This window comes from Carettochelys insculpta, chromosome 1 (genome assembly GCF_033958435.1).
Source record: "Carettochelys insculpta isolate YL-2023 chromosome 1, ASM3395843v1, whole genome shotgun sequence".
Taxonomy (NCBI): Eukaryota; Metazoa; Chordata; order Testudines; family Carettochelyidae; genus Carettochelys; species Carettochelys insculpta.
The window spans coordinates 20,939,090-20,965,609 of NC_134137.1; the positions used below are offsets into that span (position 1 = coordinate 20,939,090).

Below are 26,520 nucleotides of genomic sequence, written 5' to 3' on the forward strand. Positions count from 1 at the left end.
CACACCACAAAGACATTTTGAAAGTTCTCCCAAGTGAACCTGCTGCAGGACTACTGTCAAGCTCTCTCTCCACCTGGCAGGGTTCCAAGGACATAAAAAAGCATGACTGTACCATGGTAGCTTTTCAGCTGAGGTGGGCAGTGGCTGAATGTGTCTTCACAAGAGCACCTCACCAGAATACTCCTCTGTTTCAGATTCTATTCAAGCATCTGCCTGGTATGTCATGATCACTGTTTTACAGAACCCCCAGAAATTCACCAAGACATTGCTTTGTATGCTTCTGCCCACCCATATTTCCTCTGGCAGATTCCTTTGTGCACAGAATATTCTACTTCACTTCCTGTGCTAGTGTTCTGAGATACTGCTGTTTGCCAGGCCTGGCCTTAGGGCAAGGTGAACCAGGTGGTTGCTTTAGGCTCTGCACCTTAAGGGCCCTGTGCTCTAACTGACTATAACAGCCACTGCCCACTGGCTGGGCTCTGCTATCAGCATGCTGCCTTGGGTCCCACCCACCAGCCAGGCCTCGCTGGGCCAGCTCTGCTCTTTGCAGTGAAATGAAAGATACTGTAATTGAACTTTTTAAGTATTCTGATGACTGCTAGTAAATTTCAGAGTCACCAGTACAATTACTGTCTTGTAGTACTATAGCGGTAATTCGCTCCCAAAATAATTCCACTGTTTTTTCAAGGGCTAAGACTCTGATCAACTTCTATTTGATTGCTCGTCCGTAAGAAAAGTGAGATCCAGAGTTGATGCAGTAAGAATCTTGTATTACAATTCTACGCTGCCTTTCAGCCTATAAAGTACAGACCTCTGGTACATAAAAGCAAATGGTATGTAGTAGTGAAACACCTTTCAAAGACATTTCAGAAGACATATTTTGTGAATCTGCCTGCTGACAAATCGGTACAGCATCACTGTGTATTACACACTGAAATACACACACAACATCACCCAGACAAAAATCCATAAACATATTGTATTTTCCCTTTCTGTCACCCTAGCAATAACGATCTAGGAGAAAGGCATTACTGGAATCAACGACAAGCTGACATTAATGGCCCTCCATTGCATCTTCATCAACTCCTCCCAGCAGGTCATCCATCCCCAGGGACACGCCGCACCTCAATTGCTACTACCTAATCAAGGCCTTGTTTATACACCAATTTGTACCGATGTGCCCGTTTGGGGAATCTACACACAACTTATGAACTCTGGTTACTTTTATAAAATTGGGTCACTAAATGATTTAATGTGTGGTTTCTCTGCCAGGGGTGCAGGAACAATTTGCATAATGTGGGTGCTGAGAGCCATTGAACCAAATGATAAACCCTCTCTGTGATGCAACCCACCTCAAATCAGGGGGTGTGGCAGCACTGCCAGCATCCTTAGCTCCAATATCTATAGTCTCAGCAGTTTATCACCCACTCTGCCAGAAGCTACAGAAGAAACAAAAGGAGGTGTTCATTTGAATGACTGTACTCTAACTGGACAGACAATGGGCATGCTAAAGAGGATGCCTGAGCTGGAAGAAAGACAGTTCATCCAAATTTATCCACAGGGAGAAGGAAATGGAAAATACAAAGTCTCCAAATAGGAAAACAAAGGGACAGAGATGTTCAATCAAGAATATAAAGAGGTAAAGGAAGCTTGGACAAGGGAGAGGAACAAAGGCACAGGCTTTTGGAAGGGTTAGGAAATTTTTTACACTGTGGGATCATCCAATCAAAGGAAGCTGGCCAGCGGATAGAGCATACACCATGTTCAAGAGAAACCATGACAACAGAGGCACAGAAGAAAGGATCTGGAATCCTGAAAAGCCACCATCCTGAAGAACGCTCCAGGGTGGTGGTGAGGAAACCAAGGCAGGATTTGAACTATTTCTTTTATTGACTGAAGTAATGAGGCATCGGTTCCCAACCCTTTTGCAACATTTTTGTGTAAGGTTCTTCAACTATCAAGTGCCCTGAAGCAGTAAAATGTACTTCAGAGTGCCCACAACCCTGGAACTCTGGGAAAGGGCTTGCTTAACTTCCAGGGAGTCTGTGGAATCTGTCCCTAGTTTCAGAGCCCAGCCAGCTGGACCCTAGGTTCTGAGTTCTCAGAAGGTCAAAGTAAGAGGGACAGTCTTTCATTTTCAACATCTTATATGCTAAAACCAGTGCAACCATACTCATATTTCAAAGTATTTCCCTATTGCCCAAAACCCAGATCAGATCTTAAACCAAACTCAAGTCTCTGTTGGTTTGTGATCACAGAAATCAAGGTTCAGGAGAGACACAGCTTGGTGCTTACTTCTCAAGGGTCCCACACTGTGCAGGACATTGAAAATATGTCAATTTTTTCAATGCAGTTATGCAGTCCTGGAGTCTCACACTGGCAGGGAAGGGAGAAGTAGGGGGGTTTCTGCTGTTTCACTAAGCAGGGGAGACCCAAACTTCCTCTCTAACTCCCATGAAGAAGGCAGACAAAGGGAAAGTGAGAGCTACAGTCAGACTGGGCTCCTCCCACCTCCCACTCCACGCAGAAGGAGGGAATGATGTTACCAGACCTGGCAGAGGAGAAGCCCCTCCTTTCCTCTGGGGAAGAAAAGGGTTGTACGACCATGTGCACCATTTGGGGATGTCTGGAACAGAGGGACATTAGTCATTGAGCACTGTGTTACCTCTGTGTAGAGTCTGAAAGCCAGCTTAATATCTTCTAAAGTAAGAGCTTGTCCTTGCTGCCATGTTGACCCTACTCCAGTCCTGTCCACTCAAAAAAAAAATAAATTAACCAACCAACCAAATAAACCGACCAAAAACCCCTTGAACTCAAGTGCAGGGATGCTTTAAACTCAAAGTGGGCACTGGCTAAAACTCACATGACCACTACTCACCAGCTGCTAACTTGAGTATCACAGTGTGAAAACAGGCTAGCACCAGTTGGAGGACACTAACCCTCCAAAGTCTTCCCACAATTCTCCCTTTGTGCTCAAAAAGGGAAGACATTCTCCCACGATTCACCGAAAGAGAATTAATACAGCACTTTTCTCTGTGGTGCAGATTTAGGATATGTGTCCAGAAGCCTGCACAGCTCACACAAATGAGTGCAGGACCACTGTGGTCTCAGTCTCTGAAGTGTTGCTTTGCAGCATGGATGCTCTCATTCAGGCTAACCTGAGAGGAAATAGCTGGAGCTAACTCTACAGCAAAGATGGGCTCCCAGGGTGTGTCTTCATCACATCTGGACACCTGCAGCTGGCCTGTGCCAGCCTACTCAGGTTCATGGGGCTTGAGCTCTGGGGCTGTTTCATCCCTGTGCAAATTTCTGGGCTCAGGATGGAGCACAAGCTCAAGGACCTTGAGAGATGGGAATGGGCCCAGAAGTCTATACAGTGATGAAACAGCTTAGATGTCTGAGCCCTAAGGGACAGCCATGGATGACCTGTTCAATTACATACATGCAAAAAGAAATGGTCAACTTACAAAACAATGCTCTTGCACACCGGGTCTATATTTGAATATAGATTAACACACATAAGCCACGTCTACACTTGCCGGCTAAATCGACGTAAGGCGGCGAGATGTCGAAGTTGCTATCCTCATCAGGAGATGGGAATAGCGCCCTACTTTGACGCTGAACGTCGAAGTGGGGTATGTGTAGACGATCCGCGTCCTGCAACATCGAAATAGCAGGGTCCTCCATGGCGGCCATCAGCTGAGGGGTTGAGAGACGCTCTCTCCAGCCCCTGAGCTCTATGGTCGCTGCATGCAGCAGCCCCTTAAAGCTCCCCGCCCCCTTATTTCCTGTGCAGGAAGCTGAGAGCTCATGCAGGCAGCAGCACAGCCACGTGCCCAGCCTGCACGTCTCTCCGCAGCCCCAACCCACCATCCTGCACCCCATGGCAGCCAGCCAGCCCCCCAAGCACCCACAGGGCACCTCCCCAAGGGGACCCAGGGCTCCCAGCCTGCCAGCCAGAGGGGGAAGAGGCAGTGGGGCCCCTCCCGGACCGAGGCCGAGATCCGGGACCTGCTGGGGCTCTGGGGCGAGGAGGAAGTGCCACCGAGGGGGACCATGGGCCTCCGGACACCGCCCGGCCATACCTGCCGGTTCTCCTGGCCCCCACGCAGCCTCGACCAGGCCTCCAGCCGAGACGTGGGTCACGCCCCCCAACACCAGGCGCAGGACAATAGGGATGCATGGCCGAAGATGTTGCCCCCCAAGGTCCTCTCCTTTGGACTCATTCCCCCCATGTTGGTGTAAATAGTTTTTGTTTGACCTCTGTTTTGTAACTGCCCCCCCATGCACATAGTTCCCCCCTTATTTCTCTGTTTTCATATTATTAATAATACAAAGGGTTGCAGGGTTTTGTTTAAAAAAATTCCATTTTTTTATGGTACAGAAGTGTGCGGGGGGGTGTGCTCTCGGGTTCTCTGTGGTGTGGGCGTGGGGGCATGGAGTGTTGTGGAGGATGGGGGGGTGCAGTAGGTGGCTCACCCACAGCCGGCCCTGCCAGCGTTCACCCCGCAGCCTGGTGAAAATGGGCCCGCAGGGCCTCCCGGACCCAGATCCCCTCAGGGTCGACCTGGCGACTGGGGGCAGCAGATGGTTGGACGTCGCCCCTGCCAGCCTCCACAGCCCAGCCCTGGAAGAAGGCCTCTCCCTTGCTCTCCACCAGGTTGTGGAGTGCACTGCATGCGCCCACAACCTGCGGGATGTTGGTGAGACCTGCATTCATTGGGTGAGGAGACACCTCCAACACCCTTTGAGGCAGCCGAAAGTGCGCTCGACCACCTGGTGCACATGGTTCAAGTGTGTGTTGAACCACTCCTGGCTGGCTGTGACATGGCCCGTGTAAGGCTGCATGAGCCAGGGCCGGAGGGGGTACACCACGTCTGCGACGACGCAGAGGGGCATGGTGGTGTCCCCCACAGGGATCTCCCGCTGGGGGATGTAGGTCCCTGCCTCCAGCCGGCGGCACAGGCCCAAATTTCTGAACACCCGGGCATCGTGGGTGCTGCCAGGCCAGCCAACATAAATATCCAAGAGGCGGCCCCGGCTGTCCACCAAGGCCTGGAGGACCATGGAATGGTATCCCTTCCTATTGAGGAAGCATCCTCCACTGTGCTCTGGGGCATGGATGGGGATATGGGTCCCATCCAGAGCCCCGAAGCAATTTGGGAAGCCCAGGCTGGCAAACCCCGCTATGGCAGCTTCTGGGCCCCAAGCCGCACGAGCCTGTGGAGGAGCAGGGCATTGATTGCGCGGACGACCTGCAGGGGAAGAACATGAGAGAGCACCGGTGAGGGGTGTGCAAGGTGTGTCTGGCCCTCCCCCCCCGGGCTCCCCGCCCCCCCCGGGTCCTCTTACCTCCATGAGGACAGCCCCGACGGTGGCCTTGCCCATGCCGAACTGCTGCCCTACGGATCGGTAGCTGTCTGGAGTGGCCAGCTTCCAGACAGCGATGCCGACCCATTTCTCTACGGTGAGGGCACGTCGCATGGGGGTGTCCTGGTGCCGTAAGGCAGGGGAGAGCCACTGGCAGAGCTCCAGGAATGTCTGCAAGATCATTCAGAAGTTCTGGAGCCAGCGGTCATTGTCCCACTCGCCGAGCACCAGCTGCTCCCACCAGTCTGTGCTTGTGGGATATCTCCACAGCCGGTGGTGTGTGTGGTAGGGGAGGGGCTGGGAGGGCAGCAAGGTCTGGGGCTGCTTCCTCATCCCCCGAGGACAGCTCATCTTCCTGAAATAAAAGATGATCAGCTGCCTCCTGCATGGCACTGAGCAGGGCAACCACTGCTCCTCCAGGGGCGGGTGTGTGGGCCTCTGGCTGCTGCTGCTGCTGCTGCTGCTGCTGCTGCTGCTGCTGCTGGGGGGTCCATGCTGCTTCCACGAGGTGTGCATGCCTGTGGCTCTGCAGACCGCGTGCTGTTCAGGCTGAGTATGTCTGGGAGGGACCCCTTAAGGGAGCGGCTTGCTGTTTCCCCAGAAGTGCTAGTCTGCCCTGTGACCCTGTCTGCAGCTGTTCCTGGCACCCTTATTTCGATTTGGGCCGCTTTGGTGTGTAGACGCTCCCCTGCAGCGCCTACTTCGATGTAGCGCTGTCCAATGTCGACGTTGAACGTCGACAGCACCAGCCCTGGAGGATGTGTAGACACTATTCATTGAAATAGCGTATTTCGATTTTGCTACATCGAAATAAGCTATTTCGATGTAGCATACCAGTGTAGACGTAGCTATAATGTGTTATTGTATTTTTAATAAAATATATGAATAGGTGAGGTTCATTTTTAGAGGTTAATGAGCCACTCACCCTCTCTAAAAATCCATCCAGCTATGTGCATGTCAGCATAAATATCACCTCTCCTTTATGAGTGGGAGACACTTTCTAACAGATAGGTTCCTGCTTTGAATTTCTCCATTATATTCCAGCCCCTTCTCATCAGTTTCTACACTCTGACATTTACTGCATAATCCAAACAGTGGGAGTCTGAAAACTAACCTATGATCCTCCAGAGTACAGAATCAGCCAGAGAATTTTTTTTTAAATCCACCCTTTGATTTATTCTGTGTATTTCTCCATAAAAACTGCACTTCGTTCCCCGTCCCCAGGTTCTACATCTTCAACCCAACTGACCCTGATATTTCAATCATTGTTTCCAGAGACATTAGGTGAAACATTTTACCAAGTAGCTGTCTTGCACAAGACTGTTGTTTTGTTTTGTGCCTCAAGCACCAATAGCACTAGCTTCATTTTTATTAACAGAGTTATATTAGAGTGCAGTTTCTTTTTGTAACGCAGCAAAAGGCAATTGCTATACAGGTACCTGTTCACAGACTCTCATAAATCAGATTTAATGCCCACCAGAAAAATGCCTTCTTTCCATTCTAGTGGACGGGGGGGAGGGACAGATCTGCAGCTAGTGTAAACTAGCATAACTCAACTGACTGCACTGGAGCTCCAGCAGCACAAGTTGCTACTTAACAGCGCAAGTGCTGACCTAGCTGAAGTCACTGGAGCTATGGCAATATGCAGTAGGGATGTAAAATCCCATTTAATTAGTTAACCAGTTAAATGCCAGGTGATTCCCCCTGGTACCTTCTCCAGGCTGTAGCAGTCACGGGTCCTCACTCTTGATCTGCAGAAGCTCCCGCTCTCCCTCTGTCATCTCCAGTGCCCCTACTGCTCTCCTCTGCTCCTCTCAAACCTGTTCTCTCTCTGCTCCCATCTCCTTCTGTCTCTCTGCTCACCTCTCTCTCTCTCTCCCCCTGCCCTTCCCACTGTGAAGGGTTTTAAAGGCCTCTTATTGGCCCAGTCATTGGGGCCAGCTGGCTTTAATTAGCCTGAGCCATGTCCCACCCAGCTGCTTCTGATTGCCCTGCAGGTCCTTCTGCTTGTTTGGGCTCCCTCTGAGGGGCCCTTCAGCCTGGCCTTGCCACACATTTCCATCCCATTCACCCTGCTCAACACCCTGGGGTTGGGCTACTTGGGTCATGCAACAATGTACTTTGGACAAGCCATCTGCGTTTCCAATTTGGCTTCCAGATCTGTGCTGCACCTTGAAATTGAAGGGCTGCAGGGACAGGAACCATCTGGTGACCCTCGAGTTTTTGTCTTTGTTGCAGTGCATCCATTGTAGGGGTGCATGATCGGTGACCAGGGTGACCTTCCGCCCCAGGAGGTAACTGCGTAGGGCCTCCATGGCCCTTTTCACCGCGAGGCATTCTCTCTCCACATGGCATATCTTTGCTCATGGGACAGGAGCCTTCTGCTGAAGTATAGGACGGGATGTTCCTCCTCCCCCACCATCTGCAACAATACCGCCCCTAGCCCGACTTCTGAGGCATTGGTCTGTAGGACAAACTCCTTCTTAAAATCAGGGGCAATGAGGATAGGGTCACTGCAGAGGACAGTTTTCAGGTCTATAAAAGCCTCCTCCACTGCTGGGGTCCATTTTACAATATCAGGGCCACGTGCTCTGTTCAGGTCAGTCAATGGGTACGCCCTGGAGGCAAAGTGGGGAATGAGCCGGCGGTAGTACCCAACCAGCCCTAAGAAGGCTCTGACCTGCTTCTTTCAGGATGGACAGGGCCAAATTTTATTGCCTCTACTTTATTCAGTTGGGGTCTTACCACACCCCTTCCTACAATATACCCAAGGTATTTGGCTTCAGCTAACCCAACTGCACACTTAGTGGGGTTTGCCGTAAGGCCAGCTTTCCTCAGGGTCTCCAACACAGCTTCCACCTTCTCAAGGGGTGTGTCCCAATCCAGAGTGCAGACAATGACATTGTCTGAGTAGGCAGCTGCATACTTGGTATGTGGATGCAATAGCTTGTCTATGAGTCTTTGGTACGTTGCAGGCACGCCATGCAGACCAAAGGGGAGGACGGTGTACTGGAAGAGTCCATCTGGGGTTGAGAATGCTGTCTTCTCTTTGGCCCCTGGGGTCAGAGGAATTTGCCAGTAGCCCTCGGTTAAATTGAGGGTGGACAGAAATTGGGCCTTTCCCAGTTGGTTGATCAGTTCGTCTACCTGTGGCATGGGGTAGGTGTCAAACTTCGATACCTCATTCAGCCTTCAGAAGTCATTGCAAAACCGTAGGCTTCCATCAGGCTTGGGTACCAATACAATAGGGCTAGACCACTGGCTGTACGATTCTTCAGTAACGCCCAGCTCCAGCATTTTCTTAACCTCTGCTTGGAGCTACCTTTGCTTTGCCTCGGGTATCCGGTAGGGCTTGACATTCACTTTAATTCCTGGATGGTAATGATGTCATGGTACACCTCTGTCGTTCTTCCAGGTTTAGCTGAAAACACAGCACAGTTTCTCTCTATCATGTAAAGTAATTCCATGCGTTGATATCGGGTCAACTCAGGAGATATCCCCACCTACTTCTGGGGATCCTCCTCTGGTGCTGGTGCTCCCAGAACAGCCAGCTGCACTTCTCCGTCCCACCATGGTTTTAGCAAGTTGACATGATATATCTGCTCTGGCTTCCATTGGTCAGGCTAATGGACCTTATAATCCACCTCAACACCAACTTCTATCACCTCATATGGCCCCTGCCACCTGGTGAGGAGTTTACTCTCCACTGTTGGCACTTACACCATCACCCGGTCTCCCACCTGGAATTTCCGGGATGTCACTTGCTGGTTGTAGTGGGCTTGCTGGGTTTTCTGCGACTTCTCTAAGTGTTCCCACACTATTGGGGTGACTCTGGTGATTTGGTCTCTCATCTACAGCACATGGTCAATGATGTTGAGCCTCAGGTTGGGCTGTTCCTCCCAGGCCTCTTTGGCAAGGTCCAGAATTCCCTGGAGGTTACGCCCATACAAGAGGTCCAACAGGGAAAACCCGGTAAAAGCTTGAGGGACCTCCCTACAGCAAACATGACAAATGGAAGCAGCATGTTACAGTCCTTGCCATCGAGGCTCAACTTTTCTGATCATACTCTTCAGAGGTCTACTACATTGCTTGACGAGGCCGTCAATCTGGGGATGAAAGACTGGTGTCCTCAGACTGTGTGTCTGGAGCAGGGTGCATAAGTCCTTCATGAGCTTGGACACAAAGGGGGTCCCCGATCAGTTAGTATTTCCTTGGGTATCCCCACCCTCAAGAAAATCTGGATCAGCTCTTTCACTATTGTTTTGGACAGGGTATTGCACAAGGGCACAGCATCCGGACACCTGGTGGCACAGTCCACAACATCTAGGATGCTCTGGTGCCCCTGTACAGACTTCTCTAGTTGCCCAACTATGTCCATGTCAATCCTCCCAAAGGGGACCTCGATGATCGGTAGGGGCACTGACGGGGTCTGCAGGTGCGGTCAGGGCCCATGTAACTAGCATTCCGGACAGGAAGTACAATATTTCCAGAATTCCATATACTTCCCCGGCCAAAAGAATCTCCGCAGAACGCAGTCTAGTGACTTGTTCACCCTGAGATACCCCCTCCCCATATAAGTAGCTGTGGGCCAGCTTCATTACCACCCTACGGTGCTTCTGAGGTACCAAAAGCTGTTCCACCTCTTGGTCCTGTATCCGGGCTACTCTGTACAACAAATCCCCCTTAATTACATAATAAGGGCCCCGTACCTTTGCTCCTTCCCTCCACAGGGGTCCCATTAACCTCGACCACCTCCTTACGGACATTCTGGAACACTGGGTCATTGGCCTGATCCTGGCCAAACGTTTCCCGAGGGAGACCCACATGTTCAGAGTCGGGGGGCCCCACCTCTAGCTCACCTACTTCTCTGCTTTCTCCCCTAGTAGTCAGACAGGTTTGCCCTCCTGCCAGTACCTGCTTCAGACTGTGACGCAATATCCTGGTTCCCAGCCTCTTGGCTGCCCTTCTCTCCCACCTCATCTTACGGGCCTTCCCAGGCACTGAGAATAGGTCCTGGGAAAATTCATAAAAGATTGGGACCGGGCTATCTCCTTCAGCCCCATCACGCTGTAGGAGGTTATTGAACCCCAGGAAGTCCTGTCCTGTGACCATGGGATAAGGGAGCTTGGGAACCACTCCTGCAGTTATGTTTGTGACTCTGTCTTGGACCTCTATGTTTACTGGTATGGCCGGATAACAATTAACATCCCCATGAACACAGAGATCCCTGTGCGTTTGGTCCGGGTCAGTTGGTCCTGTCCCACTAACATCCCCGATACCAAAGTAACTGCGCTCTCAGAGTCTACCAATGCAGTTGTTTCTATCCCGTTCATCTTCACCGGGTGGGTGTACTGATGGGGGGCTGTTGAAATGCCAGAAAGGTGAATCAGGGCGCAGGGATCTCGCAGGCACCCCACGCCACATTGCATGGGCTCCTCCTGATTGGGGCATTGTATGGCTATGTGCCCCAGCTCCCCGCAGACATAACACCTATGCCCTGTGCGGAGCATCCACCTTTTCTTTGGGCTGCTGGGTCTGGCCCTCAGGCCTTCCCTACCTTCGTCCCCAGGATTCCTCATACCCTCCAGCTGTTCCCCTGCTCCCTTCTTCTCTGCCCGTGCCCGTTCTGGGGCTTCAGGAACAGGGGCCCTGGGAATGAGGCCAGGCTCCTTGCTCTGCCACACCCTGTCCCCGGGGGGCCGAAATAGTTCCCTGGCCATCAAGCATCTCTCCATGAGGGCCACCAGGTCATCAAAGGTAGCAGGGTCATTCTACCCAACCCACTCCCGTAGGTCGGGTGGCAATCCTCTGATATATCTGTCCAGGATGACTACCTTAATGACCTTCTCTGCACTGTGGACCTCCAGCCGCAACCACTTCCGGACCAGTTGGATTAGGTCAAACAACTGCATTTGGGGGGTTTTGTCCTCCCAGTACTTCCACTCATGAAACCTTTGGGCCCTCACTGCTGCCATGACACCCGCCCATGCTAGGATATCTGCCTTCAGCTGGGGGTAGTCAGAAGCCGCTTCTTCCGCCATGTCAAAATATGCCTTCTGGGCTTCCCCACTCAAAAACAGGGCTCAAATACTGGCCCACTGAGCCTGGGACCAGCCCTCCCGTACAGCGGTTCTCTCAAAGGCCAGAAGGTAGGCCTCAACATCATCATCCCCAGTCATCTTCTGTAGGTAACAGCTAGCATGTACCGACCGGGTCTTGTCCTGATTTGGTATCTGGAAAGCCAGGGCCTTCACCTGCTCCACGACCTCCTGCAGGGTAGCGCGGTCCTGGGCAGCCTGACTCATCAGCAGCTAGTTCATCTCCTTCTGGACCTGGGTCACCTCCTGCTGGGCAGCCGTGGCCTGCAGGAGTGCCTGTATCCTGTCCTCCATGGGTACTTCTTTACGAGGGGCCCAGATAGTTGGCTTTAGGGTCACTGTGAAACCTCACAGTGGGTAGATCCCACCTTTGACACCATGTGTAACAAAGTCAGTCCTATTCCTGGGCCTCTGTCCATTAGGACCCCTTAAAGGCCCTGTTGCCCTCGCTGGGGTGAGGTGTGGTCTGGGGGGAACCTGCCCACTCATGCCGGGTTCCGGCCCAGGGACCCTGTGCTGCTGCCAGTGGGAGAAGCTGACTCTCTTAGCACAGCAACTCTCCTCCCTAGGCCATTTCCCCAGACAATTCCCCCGCTACCTTCTCCAGGTTGTAGCAGTCACGGGTCCTCACTCTTGATCTTGTAGAAGCTCCCGCTCTCCCTCTGTGATCTCTGGTGTTCCTGCTGCTCTCGTCTGCTCCTCTCAAACCTGTTCTTTCTTACTTGCTTCCTCGCTCGCTCAGTCCCCCCTCCCCTTCACACTGTGAAGGGTTTTAAAGGCCTCTTATTGGCCCAGTCATTGGGGCCAGCTGGCTTTAATTAGGCTGAGCCATGTCCCACCCAGCTGCCTGTGATTGCCCTGTCGGTCCTTCTGCTTCTTTGAGCTCCCTCTGAGGGGCCCTTCAGCCTGGCCCTGCCACATTGGTTAAACATTAACACGCTAATATACATCCCTGGAGGATCTTACTCTACATGTTAAAGCCTGTGGATAGAGGAGGGAACTGAATGTCAGATCACCTGACATGTCTCTGATCCCAGGTTTTGCCCCTGACAGAATGTGTTACCCACTAATGGGCACAGGTTTCAACATTAAGTCAGCATAATCACCATGGCTGCAAATGCAAACAGAATAGTTGTATGCACAAATGGCCATTTATGTGTTCAACTGCGCGGTCACATGCACAGTCAGCTGATTTGTGCATTTTTATCTCACAGGAGTTCTGTAAGCTGTAGCTATCATAGATATTAGAGGCAGAAAAGCACTGTTAAGACATCAAGTCCATTCTTCTCTTAGAATCTCAAGAGCAACTGTACAGTATCATTGAAATACATCCATCTTTTGAGGAGAGCGTTGGCAACCAACTGGCACAAAGCAAAGTACATAACGTTTGAGGGAAGAACAAGTCTGGACAGAGACTCTTAGGTAAATCATTATATTACAGCAGCTCTGGAGGGATGTACGCCCAAAGCAGACAGGATAAAGATCTTGTTCCAGAGAGCCACACACAGTAATATGCAACTTTCTTTTCCTACCTTAGTATGGTAAAAGACTGAACTCACTCTGCCAGATAGTTCAGCCCACTAAAAGCCCAGATCTTTCCCTCACATGGCCCCCACAGAGATGATCAACTGTTCAGTCAACTGTGTCCCATCAGAACCCACCCTTCAAATTGTCCTGTTTACGCCAATTTGTTGAATGGAAGGGACCCTAGCATGTGAGAAGTGTGATCTTCCTTCACACCATATCTGAGGTAAAACATCCAACACTCAAAGTAGAACTCATTAAATCTGCACTTCAGAAGTTTGCCAAAATAAGGAGCATTGTGTTTTGGCTCCATGTAATAGAGAACTTCCTCTGGAGGACTGAGAAAGGCAAAGTGATTGTGAAAAACCTCATTACTGGTAAGTATTTTTTCCTTTCTGATGTGGCCCTTCAGTGAGTTTGTTATCTGTCTGCATGAAAGATCTTTTCAATATGTTACCAGTCCCTAAGGAAGTCAGGAGGCTAAGAGAACCTTTCCAATAACAGTAGAGGAAAAAATAGTTCCTCTAACACTTGACAAGTGTTTCTTTCCCACTCTGCACCAGTGCTGCCCTCCAAGAACTGTAGAAGGGAAATGAGCTGGCTTGCAGGTGCTTTTGATTTCTGTCTTGAGAAATAAGTCTGTTTGCTGAATATAGCACAGTGAAGAAAATAAGAACATGGGTAGAACTTGGACCAGAGATACTAATGGGAATACAAGAAATGGATGGTTTGCCACCTGAGTGGTGCCTTGGGACAAAAGACAGGTGGAACAGGAAAGTTGGAAATGGGGATGATGCTTGAAAAAGGATTTTGAACATGCAATGAGTGCTCATAACATTATACTCTGTAAGGGGACTGGATGAAGCTTTCAAACTCACACAACAGACATTTCTGCAACAAAAAATGTATGTCTCATCAGAACCCACCTTCAAATTGTCCTGTTTATTTGCTGTATCAATGAGGGCATCATTTGGGATTAGACTGTGCCTATAAGGCACAACAGAGAGGGGACTAACATGCAGGTGCAACATCCTACTCAGAGCCAGCCCAAGGTTTTTTGGCTCCCAAGGCAGACTATGACTTTGGGTCCCCACCATACTGAATGCAGAGAAAGATGTGAAGCCTAGAATGAAATCTTACCTTTATTTATTTGGCATTCAAATAAACCATGTGAAAATAAAAATAACTTTTTTTTTCTATTTTTCATTAATCCTAACACAATTACACAGTCTAGAGTAAAACACCATGTTTCCGGTCAGCTCTATGAACAGTTGCATTTCAGGCTGAACCGTCTTCCTTCCATAGGAACTGATTTTTGGGAAGCTGTGAAAATCTTTGCTCCTTGACTTTGAAATAAGTCTCATTTTGAGCTGTAACCTTTTAGCTCCATTTTTTATTTTTTATTATTTAGCTTCTTTTTATCTGCCATAATGTTAAAATTAACAATATAATTGAAAAGGAAGGCAATTTCTACCTGTTAATTTGATTTCTAGAAGTCTTCATATGTTAGACTCAGTGATCTATTACTGAGTTTGGAAGATTTTATATATTTTACTGCTTGAGAGTAATAGCAATAAATAATGTGAAACTAACAAACCATCCTCTGTCAAGCAGTGTAGCCATGTAGCATGTTGGTTTAGTTTAGTTCCCTAAAGGCAGAGAATGAAGCAAAAAGCTAATATGAGGGTTAGTGTGGAAGAATCTTCAAATCGGGACACATTTACTGTTGTTTATTTGATTTTTTCCTGAAAGCTAGTTTATCAGATACTATAACTGCAAGAATCTCTGGTTCTTTCTGATCTGGATTTAGGTTATGAGTCAAAGCTCAATAAAATCAGTGGGAGTGTGTTCATTGACATCAGTTGATTTTGGCTGGGTTCCCCTATTCCAGGGGTGGGGAATCTTTTTTGGGTCACAGGCCATGGGCCCATAAAAAAAGATGGGGTTCAGATAAAAGTGAGAAGAAAAAATAACCCCACATGATTTCAGCAACTACAAAGTTGTATCAAAAATAACGAAGAGGGTGTGACAGACTTTCAAAGAACGGCATGCCTTTAAGAAGGCATTTGGGGAGCTTGTGTAGTTAAATTTTTCTTCAAGACTAAAGCTTGTTCTACACCAGTGGTCAGCAAACCCCAACATGGATGCCAAGAGTGGCATGTGAGCTGATTTTCATCGGCATACAATGCGGAGCTCAGCCCCATCCCGCCTCCCCCATGCAGCTGGGAGCTTGCTCAAAGCCATGCTGCCTGTGGATTAACAAAAGACCAGCTAATGCTACCAACCAGCACCTAAATGGTAAAGCTCTGCATCTTGATTTATTTATTAATGAGGCAGTTGTAAGTAGAACCATTAGTGACTTTAAAAAGCATCATTGGCATTTGGACTGTATATACAGGTCAAAAGGTCAAATTTCAGCACTCCAACAAAACCTAGGAAAGGTTGCACTACTACACTACTGAGGACCGTCCACCTAAGTTACTCAACTTCAGCTACGTAAAGAATGTACCTGACGCTGATGTACTTAGATTTACTTCCTGGGGGGTTTTCACTACAGTAAGTTGAAAGCTGGTGCTCTCTCATTAGCTATCTATGTCATTCAGTGGAATACTGGGGTAAAAAGGAGAGCTCTCAGTGATTGATTTATCAAGTCTATACTAGACATGATAAAACGACTCCCACTGAATCGATTGCTGCCCTTCGACCCATGGGTCAATTTAGATCAGTGGTTCCCAAACTTTTCAGTAACACAGCAAACTTCAGTGTGTTTGTGCTGACAGTGCTATGGCACACCCATTTTTTTCAGCTGAATTGATTGTTCGTAAGTTTCACATTTACTTACATTTGTTATAGTTCCAGTCTTATTAGAGAGGTTTGCAACACAGCAGTGCATACAACAAGCTAAACAAGGATCAAATGCATTAGTGTTACTTCTCCACCACAGAATACACCATCTTCGACTGTGAGCACAGCCACTTTTTCAAAATCTGTTCAATGCCATGCTAGAGGTGTTGAATAAACAAGTAACTACTGAAAGCAGCTCCCCTCCCTGCCAGCCTGTTGGGGCCATGACATGGCATTTAAACCACGTCCCAACTCCAACAGGCTCCTGCCCTCCCTCCTTACCCCTTGCCACAGCAGAGAGTGGAGGAGGCTCCCTTGCCAGCTCCTGCAGGGTCAACATTCCCCCTAACTGTGACTCTGCAAAGAGCCAAAGCAAAGAAAAAGTAATGACATTTCACAGCACATTTGGACAGTTCTCGTGGCACACTAGTATGCCGCAGCACACTGGTTGAAAACCACTGGTTTAGACAAACCCTGAGAGTGCACTTTATGAGAGTATGATCAGCCTCAAGGAATAAAAGAGTGGAGGCATCTCCCCTCTTCACGGTCATCATCTGGGCTTCCATGAATGAGAACAGCTTCATTCACAAGGGTATTAACAAGACTGCAGTTTCCAGGGAATCCCAATAGATTTGGATACTGATCTTGAAATCTTAATTGTCTGGACTAGCATCAGAGGATGTAGGGAAAGAATCATTTGTACTTGGTCCAAACCTCACCCAAGTCAGTGATTCCCGGTGACTTCAATGAGTTTTGGATTTGGCCACTTTTTCTATGATCACTGCCATGCTATGCAATTTATGATGTATTAAGACTTCTGGCTAGTTCTGATTTTGAGCTGAGATATCTTGTGAATCTAACATTGCTACAAAGTGAACCAAGGTATGAATGATGGGCAGCAAACCTCTTATCTTGCCTACATAATTCTAATTTATTCGTGCCTGTATCTACTCAAAAGGTATAGCTAAAGTGTGAGAAATTGTAGGGATATTTTTATTCTGAAGATTTCTTTAGAGCTTTCTGAAATATCCCTATTCTGACCATGACATTTTTGCCTGCACCCTTTGAAGATGAAAGTAAACATGTCAGACACGCATTCACTTACTGAAAGTACCTTAGAATGCACTATTTAATTCTGGGGGAAAAAAAGATGATGTTGCTGTATCAGAGTAATATAGTAACAACAGAGTATATGGAGCCTAAAAGGAAATTAGTCAGCAAAACTTCGTGATAAAAAGAAAAGTCACCACCGATAATTGGAAAGGGTATTAAGAAATAACTTGTAGCACTAAGACTACACAGTAATTCTGTTGGTGCTAATTACACTAATGCTTTGAATTGTACATTGGGACAGTGAACCGAGTCAACATGATTTGGGAACCAAGGAAATGGACAAAAATATACAAAAAAAAATTTTCCCCTTTCAGAGATTGCAGTAAGTTTAGAAGGTGTGGATCAATGATAAAGCAAGCCACTGGTGGTGTTTATGGACTTCATCAGATGGATGGATAACAGACTACTGCAAGGAATAAGAAAAAACTGCAAATATAGGCACAGTTTGACATAAGTACCTTAGTGCTGTAATGTCACTTCTAAAGAGAAACCCTGTGTCTACATGAGCCCCTTCCTTTCGGAAGGGGAATGTTAATGAGCGGGTTCGAAAAAGGTGAATGAGGAGCTACCATGAATATGCAGTGCCTCATTAGCATAATGGCAGCCGCGGTGATTCAAAAGCGCAGCTTTTCGAATCCCGCACTGCCCATGGAGACAGGACCTTCCGAAAGGACCCCTCAGTTTTCGAAAGCCTTTTCTCTGTTACTCTGTTGTTACTATATTACTTTGATGTTAGATTCACAAGATATTTCAGCTCAAAATCAAAACTTAAGAAGGGGCTTTTGAAAACTGGGGGGTTCTTTTGGAAGGTCCCCGTCTCCACGGGTGCGCACAATTCGAAAAGCCATATTTTCGAATCGCCACAGTGCCATTATGCTAATGAGGCACGGCATATTCATGGAAGCACCTCATTTGCATCTTTCGAACCCGCTCATTAACATGCCCCTTCCGAATGGAAGGGGATTGTGTAGACCCAGCCAAAGTGTTTGCAAAGAGAAGGTGAGATTTTGAAGTGTGTGATTTGATTATCACAACAAATTGCTGATCTTATAAAGGAATAGAAACATATGCAGAAAACCTGGGGCAAATTAAACCTGGCAGTAAATTAAGATGTGTTGAACATTTAACCAAATATACTGGACTTTTCCCCCAAACTGACATTCTGCTCGCTGTCCCACATCACATCAGCTATGTTGAAATTATCTAAGGCCAGATTCAAAGCCCACTAAAGTCAATAAGGAGTCTTTGCACTAAGGTCAGGACTTTGGAGCAGACTCCTGATAACTAAACAAAAAATATAGTTCTGATTCTTATTTTAACACCAAGGAGTCATACACAAGCTTGTCTCTAACTCTTGTCTGTGACATTTTCCCTTTCATATCACAGAATCACAGAATCATAGGACTGGAAGGCACCTCAGGAGGTCATCTAGTTCAGCCCCCTGCTTCAAGCAGGATCAACCCCCACTAAGTCATCCCAGCCAGGACCTTGTCCAGACGGGACTTAAAAACCTCGAGGGATGGAGAATCCACCACCTCTCTAGGCAATGCATTCCAATGCCTCACCACCTGCCTGGTGAAGTAGTTTTTCCTAATATCTAACCTACACCTCTCCCTCTTCAACTTCAGACCATTACTCCTTGTTCTGCCATCTGACACCACTGAGAACAGTTTCTTACCCTATTCTTTAGAGCTCCCCTTCAGTAAGTTGAAGGCTGCTATTAAATCACCCCTAAGTCTTCTCTTCTGTAAACTAAACAAGCCCAAATCCCTGAGCCTATTCTCATAGGTCTTGTGCTCCAGACCCTTAATCATTTTTGTTGCCCTCTGCTGAACTTAGCTCCAGCAAATCCACATCCTTTTTATACTGGGGGGCCCAAAACTGGACACAATATTCAAGATGTGGCCTCACCAGTGCTGAATAGAGGGGAACAACTACTTCTCTAGATCTGCTTGAAATGCTCCTCCTAATGCACCCTCGTATGCCGTTAGCCTTCTTGGCTACAAGGGCACACTGTTTACTCATATCCAGGCTTTCATCTGCCATAACCACTAGGTCCCTTTCCATCGTACTGCTGCTGAGCCAGTTGGTCCTCAACCAATAACAATGCTGAGGATTCTTCCGCCCCAGGTGCAGGACTCTACACTTCTCCTTGTTAAACCGCATCAGATTTCTTTTGGCCCAGTCCTCCAATTTACCCAGGTCACTCTGGATTCTCTCCCTACCCTCCAACACAGCTACCTCTTCCCACTAGCTTTGTGTCATCCAGTCCCTCATCCAGGTCATTAATAAAGATGTTGAATAACACTAGCCCCAGAACCGAGCCATCCAGATATTTTGAGCCACTGACCACTATCTGTTGGGCCCGACCATCAAGCCAGCTTTCTATCCATCTTATAGACCAAGGATCCAATCCATATTTCCTTAACTTATGGACAAGAATGTTGTGGAAGACTGTATCAAAAGCCTTGCTGAAGTCAAGGTATATCATATCCAGTGACTTCTCCATGTCCACAGAGCTTGTTACCTTGTCATAGAAGCTAATCAGATTGATCAGGCAGAACTTGCCCCTGGTGAATCCATGTTGGCTACTTTTGATCACTTCCTCCTCTTCCAAGTGCTCCAAAATGCATTCCTTGAGGATTCCGTCCATTATGTTCCCAGGGATTGAGGTAAGGATGACCGGTCTATAGTTCCCTGGATTGTCCTTCTTTCCTTTTTTAAAGATGGGCACTATGTTTACCTTCTTCCAGTCATCTGGTATCTCCCCTGATTTCCAAGAGTCTTCAAGGATAATGGCCAAAGGTTCAGCAATGACCTCTGCCAATTCCCTTAGTACCCTCGGGTACATTAAATCCAGACCCATGGACTTGTGCACATCTACTTTTTCTAGATAGCTCAGAATTTGTTCCTTCCCCACAGATAGCTGCCCTCCACCTTCCCATACTGCATTGTCTAAGACCGTCATGGGGAAGCTGACTTTTCTGTGAAGACTGACACAAAAAAAGCATTGAGTACTTCAGCTTTTCCCACATCATCTGTCACTAGGTTACCTCCCTCATCCAGTAACGGTCCCACACCTTCACTGATAACCTGTTTAATGTAAACATGCCTGTAGAAACCCTTCTTGTTATTCTTCGCATCCCTTGCCAGCTGCAGTTCCAATTGTGCTTTTGCTTTCCTGATTACTGCCCAGCATTCTCCAGCTGTATGTTTATACTCTTCCTTAGTCAACTGTCCATGTTTCCACTTCTTGTATGCATCCTTTTTGAGTTTAAGCTGACTAAGGATTTCCCTGTTAAGCCAATCTGGTTGCCTACCATGTTTGCATTTCTTACTATGCAGCGGGATGGTTTGTGGATGGTTTGTTCCTGTGCCTTCAGTAAGACTTCTTTAAAATACTGCCAGTTCTCTTGAACTCTTTTCTCCTTCATCTTCATTTCCCAAGGGATCCTGCTCATCCGTTCTCTCAGGGAGTCAAAGTCTGCTCTCGTGAAATCAAGGGTCTGTATGTTACTGCTCACCTTTCTTCCTTTTGTCCGGATCATGAAATCTATGATCTCATGGTCGTGCAGCCCAGGTTTCCTCCCACTTCTATTTCTTCTACGAGTTCATCCCTGTTTGTGAGCAGCAGGTCAAGTTGCGCATGGCTCCTCGTCGGTTCCTTCAGCACTTGTACCACAAAGTGATCCCCAACATTCTCCAAAACCTTCCCAGATTGTCTGTGTGCTGCTGTATTGGTCTCCCAAAAAATGTCCGGATGATTAAAGTATCCCATGAGAACCAGGGCCTGTGATTTGGAAGTTTGACTTAGCTGCCTGAAGAAAGCCTCATCTACTCATCTTCCTGATCTAGCGGCCTATAGCAGACACGAACTACAAAATCACCTCTGTTACGTCTGCTTCTAAGTTTAACCCAAAAACACTCAACTGGATTTTCTCCTTCCTCATACTGGAGCTCTGAGCAATCATACTGCTCCCTCACATAGAGCACAACTCCTCCTCCTTTTCTCCCCTGTCTGTCCTTCCTATCCCACCAAGTATCCTTTATTCCAACTACCTCATACTAATTTGACTGTGCCAGGGCCTCTAATTCTTCCTTTCATCAGGCACTCTCACTAACAAAAACTGTATTCATTCCTACTTCATCAAACAACCTACTGGATTAAACAAGTAAGTGCAGGGTAGTGACCACTTGGCTCAAGGAACTGGTGACTGGGCTACCTAAAATTTTCACGTCTCAGTTTTCAGTGAAACTCAGTTTTGCAAAATTCTATTAGTACAACCAAGCAGAGTGAGCCATCTGTTTTTAAGGGAAAGCAAAATATCCTTCTTTGTTTCACCAGCAACATTTTGCTGGGAGAGCAGAATTGTTCCTTGTCTGACCAATCTTCATGAGAGTTTCAAAAAGTTCATTTAAATGCAACCCCATTGAGAAGTGACTGAATGAAAACTAATTTCTATCAAAAGGGCGTTGGAAAGTCTGTGTGGAATGAATTGGAGTTCTTAATTTTGTCACCAAAGAGTAAGCGTCCCTATCACTATAACCACCCTCATCATATTTGACACCAATCAGCAATTTCACTGATGGAGTGAAAAGCTAAATAAACTTCGCGATTCATCTACCCTTCCTGAACAGAACTGGCATTGTAAAGAGCTTGTGTAAGAGAAATGCTTTACAGCATTGATGAAACTATATTCCATTTAAATGTAGGACTTTGAGCTCCAACAGTGTTTTTCTGGCTGCTTTTCGTGAACAAATCATTTATGTGCAGTGTTTTTAGGAGGAAAAAAATTATCACACTGGCTTCATGACATGTTTCTAAATTTTCCAAGTGTTATCTTCAATAAAGAACAATACAATAGTGATGGGTCCAGGACAACAAGAAGTCCTGTGGTACCATATAGACACAAATTACACACCTGGATCTGAAATCCTCCAAAGTTCAAGGGTGTCTGAATCTAAGACTTTTATCTGTACTCCTCGCTAAGTCAAGGGACAAGATAATTTCACTGTACCTCTTCCTCAGTGCATAATAATTCCTTTGTACAATAGATCATAATTGAGTGGTTGGTTCTGCACAGTGTCAGGCTCTGTTGAACCATTCTGCGTCATCTGATGTTACTCATCCTGTCTGTGAGCTCCTTCTGGCCTCCTGATGCTGCAAACACTGTCCCCCAGATAAGATGATCAAAGAAACATCAGCTACACTCTGCACATGTATGACATTAATCACTGCTGACTGGTACTGTTAATGAAGAAGAGTTCCCTTTCCTTCCCAAGTTTAACTAAGTGTGTACCTTGCTAGAGACTAACATGGAGAACACAGAGACAAAACTAAATCCAAGGGCCAAAAAAAAAGCCCTACTTATTTATGTGGACTGCTTTGCAACATCCAGAGGCTGAAAAAAATGGTACTTTTAAAATACAATGGAAGTCCCTTTTCACCAGAAGTCTTTTAAAATGTTATCAGCCAGTGCAGTGTAATTCTGCTCAGAATGTGCTGTAGGAAGCAGTAAATACTCTATGCTCAAGAAGTGGTTTCCACCTAATGGGAAGGGAATCTCTAAAAGTACTTCAAACTTTTCCCATTGCTATCCAGAAAAATAGTGCCCCTTCATCTCTTATGCCCCAATCAAGGATTGGGACTAGTCACATGTTTCAGATGAAAAATGCACTTTATTAGGGTTTTGTTGGATGTGCGCCACAGACTCCATGACTGCTCTCTCACTGACACGAATGCTGAACTCAGCGTAGATCCTCTGGGGTTATCAGAGGTATGTTGGCACTGCCTGACATTACACCTAAACTGTGTCAAGTATCGGAGGGGTAGCCGTGTTAGTCTGTATCTGTAACAGCAACGAAGGGTTCAGTGGCACCTTATAGACTAACAGAAAAGTTCTGAGCATGAGCTTTCATGAGCACAGACTCACTTCATCAGATGCTGGTCACAGAAATCTGCAGGGCCAGGTATAAATAAGCCAGAACAAGGCTGGGGATAAACTGTGAGCACTCTAACCTTCAGGGAAGCTTGAACTGCTAAGCCCTAGTCTTTCACTGGGTGCCAGTTTCCTGGGATTCAGACCTGTGGAATTATAGCACATCCCATGGAACTGAGGCAGACAGCAGCAGGAAGGCTGGTACATCACTAAGCTGGGGATGTGCTGCAGGGAATGGGTAAAGCCACAACTTTAAGCTCAGTCTTCACAGTAGAGTTAACTTGAGTTCTCTCCATTTCATTTGATACCTCTCCAGTGAGAGCAGCCACAATGGAAAATAACACTGGAGCTGCACTGAGTTAACAGCACACACCGATCATGTTCACAGGGAGTGGCTCTAACACAAACTGTAGCATGTGCCCCTAACGGGTCAGCCAATCTGAGTGAAAACCACCACTTGAGCTAAGAGTTTGTGTGTGGATAGGTCTCAAGTTTGAGGCAACAGCTGAGTTACAATAGCTGAGTTTAACTTTGCAGAGCAGCCAAGCCTTTCATCTAGCAAATGCATTCCCCTGCCTGAAAAGAATGGGACCAGCTGAGTCACAGTACCTCTTGGTTTTTCACGCCTCGTGCCAGACTAGGTGGTTTAATGTATGCTGATGATTATACACATGCCACTTCCACAACACCACTGCAACTGTCTTGCCAAGGCCAAGAGGATAGATTCTGGTAGTAGTCACTAGCCAAGTAAGTCTTCTCCTCAAGGCCATTTTCAAAAGGCCACTGACACTGGTGTAGGCCTATTTCTCTGTACCATGTGGATGTGAAGAATCAAATCTTTCATGTTCCAAAAATTCAATTATGGCCTAACTATAAACCTGCCCTGAAGGCCTGGATCTATAAACATTGTAAGTCAATATTGCTTATTTATTTATTTATTTTGGATAATTAATGAACATAAAAAGGCTGATATTAACCTTCAATGGAAAAACTGGTTTCAATGAACCCCATAAAACCTGCTATTGATGGCAGCTTCATAAAAGTCCATATTGAGTTCAGCTAAAGGCTATAGCTTTTATCAATACCATCAACAATTAATATTGACTAATAAAGGTATGCTGTAAACTGAGCCATTGTGTTACATTGCTGTGCACATTTCATGCCCTCTAAAAGTTTTCTCCTACAAAGCTGGGGTTTTTCAAAATAGCCAGTTGATAGCTGAGGATAGAGAAGCCCAGTTGCCAAAAATGAAAAATCAGCAACCTTCATATTTTCTACACCAAATTTTTAAAATGACCCCAAGCCAACTTCCATGTCTGCAACCGCGGCATTAGAGACCCACATCATTTGCTTGTGAAAGTGTTACACACTTTTACTTGAACAAACAAGTAACAGCATGCACCTGTGTAACCACTCACAGGTGGACTCAAATCTGGAACCTCTGGAGCTTAGTGCCTCTACAGTGTGAGCTAAAAGTGTACTGGCTCTCCACTAAGGCTAACGTGGAGACTCATTCGTTCTCTGTGTAGGTGGTCTAGGTGCCACTACATGGGACAGTGAACCACGCCCAGTAGCTGTGTGGGTTTCACATGCACATAACCCGTTTGTGTGCATTTTCGGCTTGTAGTTAGCCTGGAAATTAGGGTGGTCTGGTAGATATGTAGCTAGACGTATGTGACTGTAAATCCTACCAGTGTAGGCACTGGTGCTAAGGTGTAACAATTTCATATGCAAGTGATTCACATGGGCAACACTGCATTTGCACCAACAGAGACCATGTTATGGAAGCCTGGGCTCACTTTTTAAAATAGTTTGCGGAAAAACACTGTAGAAGGCTAATGACATAAATCGCGCTAATGTAGTTCCTCCCGTTTCTGTGAAAAAGACTAAAATTCAGTGGCTTGCTTTTCTGATTGGGCATGAATAAAAGAGAAAGCTGAAGGATAGGATCATAACTGTTGAAATAATATGATGAGGGATGCAATACAAGGACCAGACCTCAAGAGAATCTAGGGTGCCAGGGTTTGGTTTGGTTTATTTAAAAAGACCTAACAAGGTGTCCCAAGTCAAGATCCCCTAAGTCATCCAACAGTTATACAGATCACTTAGCAAACACTAGATAATAACAGCAAGGCTGGAACTAAAACTGCAGATTTTGCCACTCCACTGAAAAAGCTGGTCTGCCCCAATGAGTGACTCTGCTGAGAATGAAGAACTGAAGGAGTCAATAAAAGGACTGTAAAGAGAATAAAAACTTATCAAACCATTCCTATATCCCATTAACAGAGGGCTGTTTACCTCTGAACCTTGTCTAACATATATCATTATCATTTAACAAAAGCTTAATAGGCTTCAGCTGTAATTTTGTTGGAGAAAAACACAGAAAAACACCCAGGCAGATACGCCTTACCATTTCATGGTTTCTTGAGTAAAAGTCATCATAATTTGTCCCTGCCATACTGTATCAAGACACACAAAGAGAGCAAACAATACAGTGACTTCATGTCAGCCTTCCTGCTGAGCCCAAGCTAAGGAGCGGCTAGGAGACAGCCACTGTATTAAGATGAAGCAATTAAATCATAGTGCAAAGGCACGGGGCTGTGTGAACACTAGGGTCAAACCACAACTGTATAAAAATACTCTCTGCTTTCCACAAAGACTAGCAGAATTGCTGAGCAAAAAGTTCCCACACCAGCCAAGCCCACAGGAGTCTCAGCAGCTGGAGACAGAAGGCTACAACATTTTGTGAAAAAGAATCATGACCTTCAGTTTTGAGTTCCAACAAATGAAAAGTCTCTAAACATATTTCACAGTTGCTTCCATCAGCAAGCAGCCAATCCATTTACATAAGCCACATAGCTATTATCAAGGAACCAGGCAGGAAGGGAGGAAAACGATCAGTCCAAAAACTTCACAAGAGGTAAGCATGGAGGGAGGGGAGACTTCAATGCTTTTGTCTGCAGCATTCCCATGAAGATCAGATAGGTACTATACAACCATCTACTGATCGCCAGTTCTGAGGTGAATAAGCAGGAGCCGTTCTAGCAATGCATTAATGAATATTTTGAACAGCAGTGCAAAAAGCCATGCCATGGGATGATTAAGAACATTGTCCTCCCTTCTCCTAGTTACATCAAACCTCAAGGGAAATTAAAATTGCACTATTAGGAGAGGCGGTTGTGAAGGCCTGTCTGGACTTGTCACTTACCAGTTTCAGTGTTTTCATGTTCTGTATCGGTGAGCGTGAGGTTGGAGTTGGCTCGGCTAGAGAGACAGGAGCTGCGGCCTGACTTAGTGTTGCGTCCCCACAGCCTCACCGGGTGCTCTGGTGACATGACAGCATCTGCCTCTGTGTCAGCGTCTGAGCCAGTGCTGATGGAGTAGCCACAGTGAGGCAGCCCAATATCGGTCCTGTATAAAGTCCCATGTGCTGCAGTCACGTCGTCGAGGCCCAGCTCTCGCAGAGAGAAGTTGGCTCCTAGGAAGGAACACAGCATTGTGGTGTTGAACCGAACTGGACTATTTCTTCTGTCCAGCATCTGAATGATTCATGGATAAGGACATGGTATGGGATTGCAAGAACAGGTTAGACAAAGCTGTTGGGGATGGTTTAGATCAGGGGGAGGGGCATA

The 26,520-nt window shown here is 46.9% G+C and overlaps 1 protein-coding gene across 3 annotated transcripts in view; it reads right to left on the reverse strand.

Annotated features, from left to right (window-relative positions):
• TENM4 (teneurin transmembrane protein 4) overlaps positions 1-26,520 on the reverse strand; it is a 493,982-nt gene that overhangs the window by 449,384 nt on the left and 18,078 nt on the right. For all 3 annotated transcript variants that reach the window (XM_074983382.1, XM_074983375.1, XM_074983367.1), the window contains exon 2: positions 26,097-26,366. In XM_074983382.1, coding sequence (XP_074839483.1) covers positions 26,097-26,366 — 270 coding nt within the window. The remainder of the gene's footprint in view (positions 1-26,096; positions 26,367-26,520) is intronic.